The sequence below is a fragment of the Seriola lalandi genome, unplaced genomic scaffold (assembly GCF_002814215.2).
Source record: "Seriola lalandi dorsalis isolate HSWRI2012SDOR001 ecotype SW California unplaced genomic scaffold, Sedor1 jcf7180002054972, whole genome shotgun sequence".
NCBI lineage: Eukaryota > Metazoa > Chordata > Actinopteri > Carangiformes > Carangidae > Seriola > Seriola lalandi.
Window position 1 is genome coordinate 5367271 of NW_019525660.1, and position 16736 is coordinate 5384006.

Genomic DNA, 16736 nt, shown 5'->3' on the forward strand with positions numbered 1-16736 from the left:
GTTAATTGGTACCTTGTCTCAGAGTCATGCATTTGGGTTCAAGTCCTAGTTCAGTTGTGACACAAACATCTTGACATCCTGCTGTGACATCGGACCACCCCCATTATCCTGGTGCTCTGTGACTGAGCTCAAGGATAAAAGCAAGGAAACAATGTGCTGTAAACACCTCGTGGCCCACCCTGCTTTCTTTTCAAGACATTGTGCTGGTGAGCCTTTTGGCTGACATTTGATCACACTCCATTGTGTATAAATAGGAGATGAACTGATGCAGAAGACCGTCACATAATGTATGCTAGTGTTATCATGTATGTGATTTAAAATGTTAGAGTAATGCAACATTTTTAAATATGACACAAGAATAAAGTCTGAATAGTCAATACATTATTAGTAGAAATATAAAAATGTTTTCCTTGTGCTTCAAATGATTAATGTCCACTTTTAATATAAAGTTGAACTGTACGTTTTTGACAGTTACTTGACAAAAAATGAATGTTAAATGAACATTAAATATCAACATCTGAGCATTGTGTTTGATTTAAACTTACAAAAAGGTATGAGCACATATGGTAACTGAATTAGAGACAATAGAAGGCTGTTGATGTATATAGTTCTGTTACCTCAGCAGCATCAGTTTGCTTTGTTTACATTTTATTAAAGGGTATTCTGAGATTTACAACTGAACTTTCATAAAGTCTGGAGGAACTGCGAGAGGCTGACATATCCTGACTTTTCCTTTGAGGGATAGTGTGCTATTTTTAGTTAGATAAGAAGATTGATACGACAGTCTGTATGTCTCTCTATAAACATGCTTATTTGCTTTCATGCTGAGGACTTATACCTGATCCCTTTCACATAGTAAATATGAAGCTACAGCCAGCAGCCTGTTATCTTAGCTAAGCATAAACACTGGAAACAGGTGGAAACAGCTTGTATGTATTAAATGAACAAGATACAAAATGTTAATCATGAGCCTTAGTGGCAGTGATAAGTGGATTTTGTTACCTTTGGCTAGCTGTTTCCCCTTGTTTCAAATGTTCATGCTCAGCTAAGCTATCAGGCTTTTGACTTGAGCTTTATATTTACTATGTGAAAGGTATCAGGTATCAGTCCTTAGCATGAAAGCAAATAAGCATATTTTCCAAAATGTCAAAGTTTCTTTAGACCATCTCTGCATGGAATGCTTATGTACAATGTTTCAAATTCCAGTTCAGAGCAAGAGTGAAATTTAAACTCTTTGTTGTTGCAGTGGTTAACTAAACGTGGCTCCACAGCTGCTGGACTTTTTCAAAATGAATGCAGAATTTAACAGTGAACTGATTTAAGCTGCTAATTCTGCTTAATTCAGATTGTAAGATTTTCAGCTCTCACTCGCCATTAGCGGCTCACGTGCCCCACTAACCAAATTTTTAATTACTGTACAAAATTTGGATGATTTGACTTTCTATCAAAGGAGCAGATATTTTGTTCTTTAGTTGTACTGACAAACGAAGCAGGAGAGTTTCATTCTGATCCAGACTTTGAGTCAGCAACATTATCTATGGGAAAAATGAATGGGAACCAGAGTATCTGGAATAACTCCTCACACATCACAGCTGAATGTGTAATATGTCTTTGTAAACTATGCAAAGATGATTAATCTACAAAACAACAACAACAACCAAAAAAGTAGAATTGTCACCTAAAATTGGCTTTTAACTACCTTCAATATCTGTCCAAGTCCCAACTAGAACAACTGAACAAGGCCCTTCTGCATATAGGAAGGCTTGTGAATTACCATCATAAGTGTTGACTGTAGAAGGACACAAGACAGCTGGGAATTACAGCCTCAGCGCTGCCCTTGATGTGCTGAGGAATGGTACGCTGGGTGCTGACAACCAACTGTTAAGACTTACAAGGTCATGGTGAACCCTAGGGTGTGAAGTTGTTAAAGTCAAAAGGGCTTGTGTGGTTCTTGAGGAGGTCTTCAGGTGGTCTAAGTGATTTAAGGATCTCTTCTGTTAATGTGATAATTATTACAACCATTGACCTGTTGTCATTAATGATGTGTATGTGTGGGAGGTGCTAAGTGTTCTGTATGATAAATGTATTTATTTACAGTATGGACACTGAAGCCTTTGAAAGCAAGCAACTGTCATACTTGATCTTTTATTATAGATGGAGGTGGGTCAGCTGAGGTCCATTCGGAGTCAAACAAGGACCAGGAGTAGGAATCCAAATAAAAAATTCACAAGTTTATCTTTGACAATACTATAGTTTGCAGACACCCAGACAGTGCTTAATGTTGTTGTGACAGGCCAACAGGCGCAGGTCTTACTGTAGTTACTATTAGAAAATGTTTCTTGAAACTCAAGGCCTTTGTATAGTTTCTAGAATAAATATATGTACACATTTCTAACTGCATAATATGCTGGAAATTATCTCCAAATATTTCATATATCAAAAATAACTGAGACATCTTACACACACACACACACACACACACACATATATATATATATATATATATATAGTTTCACATTTTTATGATTTTGGTGGCTTTTCAGCCACTTAAGGGAGAAAACTAAAATAGATGCTGATCTAAGACCAGAACATAACCTTCAGTTAGAATAACCAATCGTTACATGACTCTTCTAGTTGTCCACACCTTTATTTCCAAATACAGATGTTCTTTTTTTGATGAGTGTCCTTTGTTTTCTCCCTGTTTCCTTACAGGGCGGCTGAGTGTGGAAGCACTGCCTCCTGGATAAGTATAAAGAGGGGTTCAGGAGGATGAATAAGGACAGGAACACAGCACCTGCAGGTATATGCACATATGCTTTATCAGATCTTAACTATCATGTCAAATACTTAAAATAAAATGGTATCTGTCAATGCTTTCTAGACACCCAGGACACCAAATCTATCAAGCAGGAGAGGAAGACGAAACAGGTAAGTAGCTCCACGTTGTTTGGTTTCCAAAATAAAATTCATGAAAATGAATACTCTTTAAACTTTATTACTAGTACTGGTAGCTTCTAAACCCTCTGTGAATTATGTGTAAATGTCTTTCATTAAGCTGACAAAAAACACATAAAGACAGCTGATTTACTAACATTGTATAAGAAAAACATCAGGTTCAGGGAACCTAATTTCAGGGAAATTAACTTATAGATTCTACAAGTGCTACCCCAGCAACTATGAAATCAAAATACTTTAAAACCATTTCCTTGGTTCACAGCTTTCAACATGTCAAGTGATGCTATTATGGCAGAGTTTGGGCCCGCCGCTTCCTTCCTGAGAAAATCAGACAAGGAGCGCTTGGAGGCCCAGACTCGACCCTTCGACATGAAGAGGCAGTGTTTTGTGCCTGACCCTGAGGTGGAATATGTTAAAGCCACAGTCACAAGTAGAGATGGCGACAAAGTCACTGTTGACACTGAAGAGGGGAAGGTATAGTGTAAACACAACTGTGTATTTTTTATCTACTTAGAGTATTGAACCTTGGTATAGAGCAAAGCAACACAGTTAACATGTATGTCTGATTGTAGACAGTAACTGTGAAGGAGGCAGATGTCCACCCTCAGAACCCACCAAAGTTTGATAAAATTGAGGACATGGCGATGTTCACCTTCCTCCATGAACCTGCTGTGCTGTTTAACCTCAAAGAGCGTTATGCAGCATGGATGATCTATGTGAGTAATGACCACAAACCTGCAGATCTCTCCACTGTACACAACCTGCAGTCCAATGAAAAAGACTTGTTGTGTGTATCTTTGTCTACAGACCTACTCAGGGCTGTTCTGTGTGACTGTCAACCCCTACAAGTGGCTGCCAGTGTACGATAAGGCTGTGGTCAACGCTTACAGAGGAAAGAAGAGGACTGAAGCTCCTCCTCACATCTACTCCATCTCTGACAATGCCTACCAGTACATGCTGGCAGGTATGTGGAGATCTTTGTAAAACATGACTATAGGTCCCATATTGTGTAAAGTGAGATTTCCATTTCTTTTGTTATTATAAAGCAGGTCTAGGTGCTATATAAATACTGTGAAAGTATAAAAGCGTCCAGTCCACAGATAAATGCACACAGCCTGTATTCAGAAACGGAGCCATCAGGACCTCTGTAATTTTGTGATGTCACAAGAAAGCAGTATTCACCCACAGCCATGCCTCAAGCCCTGCCCACCTGGATCTGCCATCCAACACTGCAGGACTCGGTTTCTCTGAGTGTTTACCTGATCTCTGCTATATTTTTATTCAACCACTCAGAAAACAGCAAGCCAATCAGAAGAGAGGCTCAGGCTCACCGACCTGATTTTACTAGCTCTCCAGAGAGAACTTTGAGAGAGGAAATGTAAAACTACATTGGGATGGTTTTTGGTTCTTAAAATGACAAATAAATCTTCTTATGGATATCAAATCTTCCAATAAAACACTCGACAAGTGTAGAATATGGGACCTTTAAGAAATTCTAACATCCTTTTTGACACTATCTAAGCATTTAAATACAACTGACCTAACACTGAACACTGTCTTAAATCTTGCAGACAGAGAAAACCAGTCTATCCTTATCACGTAAGTAATTTTTAAACATCATATGCTTTTTCAATTTGGAGAATAGAGGTCATGTTTTTACAAAATGTTGAATGGTTTTCATCCACAGTGGGGAATCTGGTGCAGGAAAGACTGTGAACACCAAGAGAGTCATCCAGTACTTTGCCAGCATTGCAGCTGTTTCTGGAAAGAAGGATGTTAGTCAGGAGAAGAAGGTTTGTTTCACTGTTTATGTTATGATCCAAATAAAAAATGAAGTTTTGAACTTTACGGCATAAATTTGGCATCCATTAAATCCACAGGGCACCCTGGAGGATCAAATCATCCAGGCCAACCCTGCTCTGGAGGCTTTTGGAAATGCAAAAACCATCAGAAATGACAATTCCTCCAGATTTGTAAGTTTGGTTAATTTCAAGGAACCCAACTATCAATTAGACAGTCCTATGTTCAAATTATCAAAAAACATTTTGTCATTACAGGGTAAATTTATTCGAATCCATTTTGGAGTCAGTGGCAAACTGTCTTCAGCTGATATTGAAACTTGTAAGCACACAGAACATATATAAATGAAAGTTAAGCAAAGATTTCTTCCAGCTCAAGAACTCACCCTAATAACAATAAGCTCTATGTTGTCAGATCTTCTGGAGAAATCTCGTGTCACTTATCAGCTAAAGGCTGAGAGAGACTACCACATCTTCTACCAGATTCTGTCCCAGAGGAAACCAGAACTGCTGGGTGAGTATTTAATGAAAAATATTTTTAACTCTCAAAAATATCACATACACACTAGAAAGAAGACTAGAAATTCTTTTTATTCACAGAAATGCTGTTGATCACCAACAACCCCTATGACTATGCCTACATCTCGCAAGGAGAGACAACCGTGGCCTCCATCAATGATGCAGAAGAGCTGATGGCCACTGATGTAGGTGAAACTGGGTGCTTGTTAAAAACTCCACACATACAGTTTACTACTAATTCATGTGTCATTTTGTTGTTATAGGAAGCTTTTGATGTCCTGGGTTTCACCCAAGAGGAGAAGAATGGCATCTACAAGCTGACTGGAGCCATCATGCATTATGGAAACATGAGGTTTAAACAGAAGCAGAGGGAAGAGCAGGCAGAACCAGATGGCACAGAGGGTAAAAGACCAGGACACAGTCACTTCCTGTATATTATTAAAATAAGAGTGTCACTATAACAAATTCTAGTCTCTTTCAAACAAAAAGATATAGTAAAGGCATGATCTAAACAAAATCCATTTTCAGATGTTGACAAAGTTGCATATCTGATGGGCCTGAACTCTGCTGACCTAATCAAAGGCCTGTGTCACCCAAGAGTGAAAGTAGGCAATGAGTGGGTCACCAAAGGTCAGAGTGTTCAGCAGGTGAGCTGAAGAAGCAAGAACTGCATTGAGTTCTGTTCAGTTCTTTTGGGAATTAAGGAAGTAAAATGAGTTCAAATGCTAATCTAATTACTTGCAATTTTTTAGGTGTACTACTCTATTGGTGCTCTGGGCAAGTCAGTGTATGAGAAAATGTTCTTGTGGATGGTCGTGAGAATCAACCAGTCTCTGGATACCAAACAACCTCGCCAGTACTTCATTGGTGTGCTGGACATTGCTGGATTTGAGATCTTTGATGTGAGTGTCAGAGATTTTAATGAACATGCTGCATTAAATCAGCTCTATCTTTGAGAGGATGAACATTGAAACAGGAAAACCTATCTTACGAATATATAATCTTCATCAAATATTTCCTTGAACATACAGTTCAACAGTTTTGAGCAGCTGTGTATCAACTACACTAATGAGAAGCTGCAGCAGTTCTTCAACCACCACATGTTTGTGTTGGAGCAAGAGGAGTACAAGAAAGAGGGGATTGTATGGGAATTCATTGACTTCGGTATGGACTTGGCAGCCTGCATTGAACTCATTGAAAAGGTTGGTGAAGAGTTAAATTGGATATCAGTGGTGATGAAAATTAATATCTAACAAAAGCAAAAGCTTACATTCAGTGAATTAAAATCAATTCCTTTTTTCAGCCCATGGGCATCATGTCCATCCTTGAAGAGGAGTGCATGTTCCCCAAAGCCAGTGATTCAACATTTAAAGCCAAGCTGTATGACAACCATCTGGGTAAAAGTCCCAACTTCCAGAAGCCCAGGATTGTTAAGGGGAAACCAGAGGCTCATTTCTCCCTGGTTCATTATGCTGGCACTGTTGATTACAACATCACTAACTGGCTGGAGAAGAACAAGGACCCACTGAATGAGACTGTGGTCGGACTGTATCAGAAGTCCACCCTGAAATTACTGGCTATGCTGTTTGTTGGGTATGCTGGTGCAGATTCAGGTAAACCATATTTTACCATATTGCTTATTATTGTCCATGATTTGTCCAAAATATCAGTGTGTAAGAAAATGACACATAAACTATTATATCACCCTTCCACAAAGACAAGGAAGCAGGAGGCAAGGGGGGAAAGGGAGGAAAGAAGAAAGGTTCTTCCTTCCAGACTGTGTCAGCACTGCACAGGGTAAACTATGTCTAAGGTTTGATATACTGCATGGCTTAGGTTTTGGCACACAGAACAAATTGATATTTATTTCCTACATGTACAGGAGAACCTGAACAAACTCATGACCAACCTCAGGTCAACTCACCCACACTTTGTACGCTGCCTCATCCCCAATGAGACCAAGACTCCTGGGGCGATGGAGAATCCTCTGGTCATGCACCAGCTGCGCTGTAATGGTGTGCTGGAAGGCATCAGGATCTGCAGGAAGGGATTCCCCAACAGGATTCAATATGGAGACTTTAAACAAAGGCAAGAAAAGCTGATTCTATCTATTATTCTTTCATGTCACAACTGGCAGGCTGGTGTAATGAAGTTACTTTAATAGAGCAGGGTTAGATGAAGAAGACCAGGTTTAAATACAGGCAGGCAGGTAACAGACAACAGGTAGCAACATACTGATAGCAGATAAGGTAGCTGGAATGAGAGTCCACAGCATGAACAACATAAAGGGAGATACACTGAGACCTGAAACGTGAAACAATCTGTCAACTGACAAAGGGCTGGTATAAAAACAGGGGAGGTAATGAGAGAGCAGCTCGGCACCCGCCTTTGGTTGCAATACTTGTGTTCAGTGCTAGGTGTGTGTAGACAGTGTGTACAGTCAATTCCAGCAGGAGTACTTGCATTACTGTTTTGGAAATCTGGACACACCCAGCCTGTGTGTGATCTCTGTGATGGTGTCTAAGAACTTCAACTGCCTCCCTAGGTCAGCTTTAAGTTTCAAACAGTGGCAAGAAGTAGGTTTTCCAATTCCTTATTTCCTTGTTGGTTGCCAGTGTTTTCCGTTGATAACCCCTGTGCTGCTGGTAACTGCTATTGCCCTAAGCATCTAGCCATGATGCCACTGGTAGTGCTCTTCCACCAGAGCCTTCAGACAACAACATGACTCATGACATCTTCCCTAGCAAATTGGACAAATTTGTGTGTCTGCTGGATCCCAGCAGACAAGGTTGGATCGGCTGTGAGAGAACATCCTAAACAGACTAAATCAGGAACTTGATCCAGACTGGCTTACCCTTATACTTTATTCAATAATATTAATGACGTCACGGCTATATCATTTCATTTCATCATTTCAGATACCGCATCTTGAACCCTAATTCTATCCCTGAGGGACAGTTCATTGACAACAAGAAAGCAGCAGAAAAATTGCTGGGTTCTCTGGATATTGACCATGAGCAGTATAAACTGGGTCACACAAAGGTCGGTTTCTGTCTCTATATTAACTAAAAAGAGCAGGGTTCATGTGTTTTATAAAAAACTGTTAATTCTGTCAATGTCAGGTTTTCTTCAAAGCTGGACTGTTGGGTGTTCTTGAGGAGATGAGAGATGATCGTCTCGCTCTCATCATCACTGGAATTCAAGCCAGAGCCAGAGGGATACTTGCCAGGATCGAGTTCCAGAAGATTGTTGAGCGCAGGTTGGTTCTTAACCCACCATATTTACTGTAAACAAAGTACTGTGAAAAATGGATTCATCCTTACTGATGTTATCCACAGGGATGGCTTACTGGTGATCCAGTGGAACGTACGTGCCTTCATGGGAGTCAAGAATTGGCCCTGGATGAAGATGTACTTCAAGATCAAACCACTTCTGAAATCAGCTGAGACTGAGAAGGAGATGGCAAACATGAAGGAGGAGTTCATGAAGCTTAAAGACGCATTTGCTAAATCTGAAGCCCGCAAAAAAGAGCTGGAGGAAAAGATGGTCACCCTTCTTCAAGAGAAGAACGACTTGCAGCTCCAAGTCCAATCTGTAAGATAAGTCATTCAGTTTACCCTAAAACTTGCAAGGATTTACTTAAAAATGTGATGAATAACAACATTTGATAAATCTACTGTCTGCAGGAACAAGATAATCTTGTAGATGCTGAGGAGCGCTGTGAGGGTTTGATCAAGAGCAAGATCCAGCTTGAGGCCAAAGCCAAAGAGCTGACAGAAAGACTGGAGGATGAAGAGGAGATGAATGCAGAGCTTACTGCCAAGAAGAGGAAGCTGGAGGATGAGTGTTCAGAACTCAAGAAGGACATTGATGATCTGGAGCTGACTCTGGCTAAAGTGGAAAAGGAAAAGCATGCCACTGAGAACAAGGTAGTTGAACTATTAACAATATTTTATGTGTAATGTGAGAGGAGTCTCATAGAGATAAACCAATGAGAATTATCTGCTGTTCAGTTTTAGCATCTTTGAGCTCATTGTTTTTTGGTTTTATGATTCACAATTTTATTATTTATTTGGTTAGCTCTCACCACTCTCATGGTGTTGTTTCAAGTAGCAGGAAACAGCTGTTTTCAGCAGAAAACTCCAATAAACATAAAACAAGCTACCCACAAGCAACAGACAGAAGGCAGAGAGTTAGAGACTAGCTGGTGAACATAAAGAGAAGAATTGGTGGAGACCAAAACAGAGGGAGGGAATATTGGGTTTACATTCAAAAGGGTGCCAGAGATATGACTACAAATGAATACCAACTTTGTCCGCTGGATGTGTAAATATACAATTGTTGGCTAACAAGTTCATCATGTCAGTGGAGTGCTGATGTTGTCAAAAAATCAGTTACTACAGGTTTGAAGTATTAATAATGAAGTTTAATATGTATTCATGAAGAATGTTTCTACATCCCTGATGTAACATCGACTTTGTAATTTATTTTTAAGGTTAAAAACTTGACTGAAGAGATGGCAGCTTTGGATGAAATTATTGCCAAGTTGACCAAAGAGAAGAAAGCTCTTCAGGAGGCTCATCAGCAAACGCTGGATGACCTGCAGAGTGAGGAGGATAAAGTCAACACTCTGACCAAGGCCAAATCCAAGCTGGAGCAGCAAGTCGATGATGTGAGTATAACCTTACATAAGTTCATCAGAATCTGGACTCAATAACTCTAACGTCTGAGGTATTATATAGTAAATATGTTTTTCTATGCTGTGAAATAGCTTGAAGGTTCTTTAGAACAAGAGAAGAAGGTGAGGATGGACCTTGAGAGAGCAAAGAGGAAACTGGAAGGAGATCTGAAGCTGAGCCAGGAGAGCCTAATGGACCTGGAGAACGACAAGCAGCAACTAGAAGAGAAGCTGAAGAAGTAGGTTTCCTCTTCCACCGCACAATTGACATTCAATGTCAATGTACAGTGCTAGTGCAGGAAGTGGGGTGACCCCCCAAGATTTGGGTTGTGGATGAATGTGTAACAAATCTGACATGAGACTAGAATTCCTGCCCTGTCACAGAGCTGCAGTCAATGGTAGCCCTTACACCAAGTTTCCCTTCCTTTATCCAATATTTTTTGTTGCCTTACCTTAACCATAGTTTATAACTACAATCTTTCCACCACTTGAACCATACATTTTATTAAATTAATAAATTTAATGATTTAATGTAAGCTGGGGTTTTCTAGATTCATACTGATGTTCTAGTCTGGTAATAGCGTTGCCCAATGAAAGGTCAGAAAAATCTCACGTAGGAATAATTTGCTGAATATATATCTTCCGTTAACAGAAAGGACTTTGAGATCAGTCAACTTCTCAGCAAGATTGAAGATGAACAAGCACTGGGGGCCCAAATTCAAAAGAAACTGAAGGAGCTACAGGTCAGCTGACATTAACACAGCCTTTATTTTTCTCATTTAAATGACATTGTGCTTGTTACTCTGAACGTTTAATCGAAATTGTACATCTTAGGCTCGCATTGAAGAGCTGGAGGAAGAGCTGGAGGCAGAACGAGCTGCCCGTGGCAAGGTGGAGAAACAAAGGGCTGACTTGGCCAGAGAGCTGGAGGAGATCAGTGAGAGGCTGGAGGAGGCTGGAGGAGCCACTGCTGCCCAGATTGAGATGAACAAGAAGCGAGAGGCTGAGTTTCAGAAGATGCGCAGAGACCTTGAAGAGGCCACTCTGCAGCATGAAGCCACTGCTGCTGCACTGAGAAAGAAGAATGCAGACAGTGTGGCCGACCTCGGAGAGCAGATTGACAACCTGCAAAGAGTGAAACAGAAGTTGGAGAAAGAGAAGAGTGAGCTCAGACTGGAGTTGGATGATGTGGTTTCCAACATGGAGCAGATCATCAAGTCCAAAGTGAGTATGGAGTACAGACTGAAAGGCATGATGTCAGTTTTATTCCATGGTTAAAGATGTCTGAATGAAAGAGTTCCTTCAAATGTGTTAAGTTTTGTTTTATTTTCAGACTAACTTGGAAAAAATGTGTCGCACTCTTGAAGATCAATTTAGTGAATTGAGGACTAAAAGTGATGAAGGCCAGCGTATCATAAATGATTTCACCATGCAGAAGGCAAAGCTTCAAACTGAGAATGGTAAGACGGTTCTTTGAATCTTTGAAATAGAATATATAATTAAGAAAAAAAGGATAATTTTCTTCCTTAACAAAAGGTGAGCTTACCAGACAGTTGGAGGAGAAGGACTCCTTGGTCTCCCAGCTGACCAGAGGGAAGCAGTCTTACACTCAGCAGATTGAAGACCTCAAGAGACAGCTAGAGGAAGAAGTCAAGGTAACTTAAATTACCATAAATACAGTTTCCAGATGGATAGTACATGATTTCACAGTATGTTTAACACAGCTTGGACTATCCCCTTACAGGCCAAGAATGCACTTGCCCATGCAGTGCAGTCTGCTCGCCACGACTGTGATCTCTTGAGGGAGCAGTTTGAGGAGGAGCAGGAGGCCAAAGCTGAGCTTCAGCGCAACATGTCCAAGGCCAACTCTGAGGTGGCTCAGTGGAGAACCAAGTATGAGACTGATGCCATCCAGAGGACTGAGGAGTTGGAAGATGCAAAGTAAGAACATCTGTTTCCTCTTTGCCATTATTTTAGAAATATGGAGAACAGTTGTAACAAGTCTTTTCTCAAATAGGAAGAAACTGGCACAGCGTCTGCAAGATGCAGAGGAAGCTGTGGAGGCTGTTAATGCTAAATGTTCCTCCCTGGAGAAAACCAAACATAGGCTCCAGGGTGAGATTGAGGATCTCATGGTGGATGTGGAGAGATCCAATGCTGCTGCTGCAGTGCTGGACAAGAAACAGAGAAATTTTGACAAGGTAATATGAGAAAGAAAATTATTGAATGGATTAATTAATATATAGAGTAAATCTAATTCTGATTATTGTTTAACTAGGTCCTTGCTGAGTGGAAGCAGAAGTATGAGGAGTCCCAGACTGAGCTGGAAAGTGCCCAAAAAGATGCTCGTACTCTTAGCACCGAACTCTTCAAATTGAAGAACTCTTATGAAGAATCTCTGGATCATCTGGAGACCATGAAACGAGAAAACAAGAATCTCCAAGGTAGGAAGATGTGAAAACATGATTTGTCTTATAATATCTACAGAGTACAGTAGGGAGGTTGGGACAGTAATAAAATAAATCAATATGCCACAACCAGAGGAAATTTCTGACTTGACTGAACAACTTGGTGAGGGAGGAAAAAGCATCCACGAGCTGGAGAAGGTCCGTAAACAGCTGGAGCAGGAGAAGGCTGAGATACAAGCAGCTCTGGAAGAAGCTGAGGTCCATAAGTATGCTTTTGATAGCAATATATCTAGTATTGTTAAAAAAAAGCATATTAATAGAAGAGACTGTTCTTCCAGGGCTCTCTGGAGCATGAGGAGGGTAAGATCCTGCGTGCTCAGCTTGAGTTCAACCAGGTGAAGGCTGACATTGAGCGCAAGCTGGCTGAGAAGGATGAAGAGATGGAGCAGGCCAAGCGTAACCAGCAGAGAGCGGTAGACACTCTGCAGAGCTCCCTGGAGGCTGAGACTCGCAGCAGGAATGAGGCTCTCAGGATTAAGAAGAAGATGGAGGGAGATCTCAATGAGATGGAGATCCAGCTGAGCCAGGCCAACAGGCAGGCAGCAGAGGCACAGAAGCAGCTCAAGGGACTCCATACTCATCTGAAGGTACGCCCTAGGTCCTACCAGTGATGAGGACATGTTTATGGATTATTTTCTTTGTTCTTTTAGTCACAGAAAGAATTTGATTTTCTCTTTTGACAGGACTCCCAGCTGCAGCTGGATGATGCTCTCCGTGCCAATGATGATCTGAAGGAGAACATTGCAATTGTGGAGAGACGTAACAACCTGCTGCAGGCTGAACTTGATGAGCTGAGGTCTCTGGTGGAGCAGACTGAGAGAGGTCGTAAACTGGCTGAGCAGGAACTGCTGGATGTCAGTGAGAGAGTTCAGCTGCTGCACTCCCAGGCATGTCAAGAGTTTCTTTAATCACTGTATTACAGTTTTTCAGCATACCCAAATTAGTCTATAATATTGCATACTAATGTTCCCTAATTCTCCCTACAGAACACCAGCTTGCTGAACCAGAAGAAGAAGCTGGAGGGAGACTCCACCCAACTTCAGAATGAGGTGGAGGAGGCTGTGCAGGAGTGCAGAAATGCTGAGGAGAAGGCCAAGAAGGCCATTACTGATGCTGCCATGATGGCAGAGGAGCTGAAGAAGGAGCAGGACACCAGTGGTCACCTGGAGCGTATGAAGAAAAACATGGAGCAAACCATCAAAGACTTGCAGCACCGTCTGGATGAAGCTGAGCAAATAGCCATGAAAGGTGGAAAGAAGCAGGTCCAGAAGCTCGAGGCCAGGGTAAGTACTTCTGATTCCCACTGTGTTATCTTGCATACTAGTGTACAATTCAGGCTTTTCTGCCTTGAACAAACTTGTAAAAGTGTGATTAATATCTTATGCTTCAAGGTGAGAGAGTTGGAAAATGAGGTGGATATGGAGCAAAGGAAAAGTGGGGAATCAGTCAAAGGAATTCGCAAGTATGAAAGACGCATCAAAGAGCTCACTTACCAGGTACCCTCTACATGCATATTTTCTGTGATAACAATTCATCAAAAAGATGAAAATGTTGATACTGAGCAAATACGTCTTCTGAATTAATTAAACAGACAGAGGAGGACAAAAAGAATCTGAGCCGCCTGCAGGACCTGGTGGAGAAACTTCAACTCAAAGTCAAGTCATACAAGCGGGCTGCAGAGGAGGCTGTAAGCTAAAATACTACACCACTGTTTATTAAAACATTGTCCTTTTTCTTTTTATGGGTTAGTCGCAAGCTACAGTCAGAATTTAACAATTTTCACACACTAATCTTGATTTTGTAGGAAGAACAGTCCAACACAAATCTAAGCAAGCTGCGAAAGTTGCAGCATGAGTTCGAGGAAGCAGAGGAGAGGGCCGACATTGCAGAGTCCCAGATCAACAAGCTGAGAGCCAAGAGCCGGGACTCTGTTGCTAAGGTCAGTAATGATCCAGAGAGATGCTATATGTAATTAAGAATTATGTCATGGAATCTTTTCTAATCTTTTGTTTCCTTTGTACAGAAATCACATGATGAAGAGTGAAACCTTTAACCGGATCTTCAAGAATAGTGTTTAATTGTAGTGTTTAAGTTTCTTTATTCTCCGTGCAACATGAGTGGAATAAAGAATAAATGAGTTTTGAATGCACCACCATTTTCTGCTTCCTGTATTTTACACACTCACCCTGGAGGAGAACCGAAAAAAATCTAAAGAAGAGACTAAGAAGTGAATCACTAAACTACAAAGAAGAAAAACAGAAAATAAAGCCCTGCACTGTGTGGCAGTAACTGTAATCAAAGCTCATGCAGTACCTCCTGACAACATTTTCCAAAACACAAAATGAAAACATGTTTTGACATGAAAAGAGAAGAGCCCAAACCTTTGCTCCCTGGTACTGAAAGACAAAATCCTGCAGTGGTGGTAGTTTGAGCAGCTGACTGCACAGCTGAAAATGAGCTTCAACAAAGAAAGACTTATTACGCAGCGTGATGAATTGACAAAGAACAGATCAAGGTATTGAGTGAAAAAAGTCACATACAGGGTATCTGCTCTCTTCTGATTGTTGCAGTAAAAAGCTTCTCATAGCATTTCACTCAATAATCAAACTACTGTGACAGCGATAAGTCTTAAGATTCAAAGATAGTGTGGAATTGGCCTTAAACTCCTTCCAGATGATGAGTTTTTCTGTTAATACTGTTTCTTAAACTGTATGCTCATACAGGATAAATGCTTATTATATAAAATAAAATAAAATAAAAAATATATAATATATAATAATAATAAAAAAATAAAAAGAAGAAAAAACAAAGAAACCAAGTGACTGACATTGGACAGTGTAAACTTATAAGGCAGCACAAAAGCTCCACTCACAAGGATGTATCTCCCCATAGTCATGTTAAAAAGGGAAACTTAACACAAATAAGGAACATCAATAAAATCCTGTTAAATATTTAATATGGGATCCATGGTAACTGTAAAGATACTTAATAGTTCATTCAGAAAATCTAAAAATCATTTGAATTGATTTTTTTCCTCATCAATCTACACTCATTAATGACAAAGTGAAAAGAGAAATTTAGATTTTTTTTTTAATCTATTAAAAAAGGAAAAACTGAAATATCACACTGACATAAGTATTCACTTACACTTGAAATTTAGTTCAGTTTCCTCCCATTTCTTTTGATCAGATAGATTTAGCTGATTGTACATGATTTGGAAAAGCACACACCTGTCTATATAAGGTCTCTGTTACAAGGCCGCTCCTTCTTGCAATAGTGTGAACTTTCACAAATGTCACCATTTAAGGGTTTTATTAAGCAAAGCTAAAGGGTAGCAACAAACCAAGATATCAGCAGTGTCAGCAGTGTCTGGGTAACAAATAATGGAAATGTGCACCTAAAGCACCTAAAGGACTCTGAGAAACTGTGAGAAACTGACTGTGAGAAACAAGATTCTGTCTTGTCTGATGAAACCATTGAACTGTTTGGCTCCAATTCTAAGTGTCATGTTTGGAAGAAACCAGACACAGTTCATCACCTGCACAATATCATCCCAACATTGGAGCAAGGTGGTGGCAGCATCAGGTTGTTGGGGTGTTTTTCAGTGGCAGGGACAGGGAGACTTTTTCAGGGCACAGTACAGAGTATCGTTAATGAGGACCTGGTCCAGAGAATCGATTACCTCAGACTAGGCTAAGGGGTTCACCCTCCAACAGGACAATTACCAGATGAAATATCCTGATGTAGCTCTACCAGAACCCTGACGTGTACCCAATTAAACATACAGAAACATGTCCACCAATGGTCCCCATCTAACCTGACAGAGCTTGAGAGGATCTGCAGAGAAGAATGGCAGTAAATCCAAATCCATGTGTAGAAAGCTCGTCATGTCAAGAAGATTTGAGACTGTAAATGCTGCCAAAGGTGTAACTACACCTAAGTACAGTAAGTAAAGTAGAGTAAAGGGTCTGAATACTTATGCCAATGTGATATTTCAGTTTTGTATTTTTAGTAAATGCAAAAAATCGAAAATTCTGTTTTATCTTCGTCATTAAAGGGCTACTGTCTTAATAGCTTTTCTTAAAGAAAAACAAGGTGAAATATCCATACATTTGTGACTGCATCAAATGCATATTTTATTTTTTAATGTTTTATTTTGAATGAGTAGCACATCTGCCCAGTGTAGTGGTTAATGTTCATCAGTGGATTCAAAATCACTTATTACATTCAAAATACATTTGTTCCTATGTAACAAACTCAACACTTAAAAATTTAGTTGCCACCAAAATACAGTAGAACAGGAAAAGCCACTGTAAC

General features: G+C 40.2%; 1 protein-coding gene across 1 annotated transcript; it reads left to right on the forward strand.

Moving 5' to 3' along the window:
• The first annotated feature begins 3225 nt into the window (after window positions 1-3225).
• LOC111648209 (myosin-6-like) lies at window positions 3226-14569 on the forward strand. Its single transcript, XM_023398029.2, has 37 exons — window positions 3226-3429; window positions 3528-3671; window positions 3763-3919; window positions 4527-4554; window positions 4643-4748; window positions 4836-4928; window positions 5013-5076; window positions 5170-5268; window positions 5355-5458; window positions 5537-5675; window positions 5802-5920; window positions 6026-6175; window positions 6305-6475; window positions 6577-6886; window positions 6991-7070; window positions 7156-7361; window positions 8192-8315; window positions 8396-8532; window positions 8612-8867; window positions 8960-9202; window positions 9769-9945; window positions 10045-10190; window positions 10604-10694; window positions 10786-11175; window positions 11285-11411; window positions 11488-11606; window positions 11696-11892; window positions 11969-12152; window positions 12230-12395; window positions 12493-12617; window positions 12698-13006; window positions 13103-13306; window positions 13406-13702; window positions 13811-13915; window positions 14011-14106; window positions 14224-14358; window positions 14443-14569. Exons 1-37 carry the CDS (start codon window positions 3226-3228, stop codon window positions 14461-14463), a joined length of 5823 nt encoding a protein of 1940 aa, XP_023253797.1. The 3' UTR covers window positions 14464-14569.
• Window positions 14570-16736: the final 2167 nt, after the last annotated feature.

Coding starts and splice junctions, on each gene's coding strand:
- LOC111648209 (XM_023398029.2), top strand. CDS start 3,226: ATGTCAAGTGATGCTATTATGGCAGAGTTTGGGCCCGCCGCTTCCTTC. Junction 3,672..3,762: donor ATGCAGCATGGATGATCTAT/GTGAGTAATGAC, acceptor CTTTGTCTACAG/ACCTACTCAGGGCTGTTCTG. Junction 9,946..10,044: donor TGGAGCAGCAAGTCGATGAT/GTGAGTATAACC, acceptor GCTGTGAAATAG/CTTGAAGGTTCTTTAGAACA.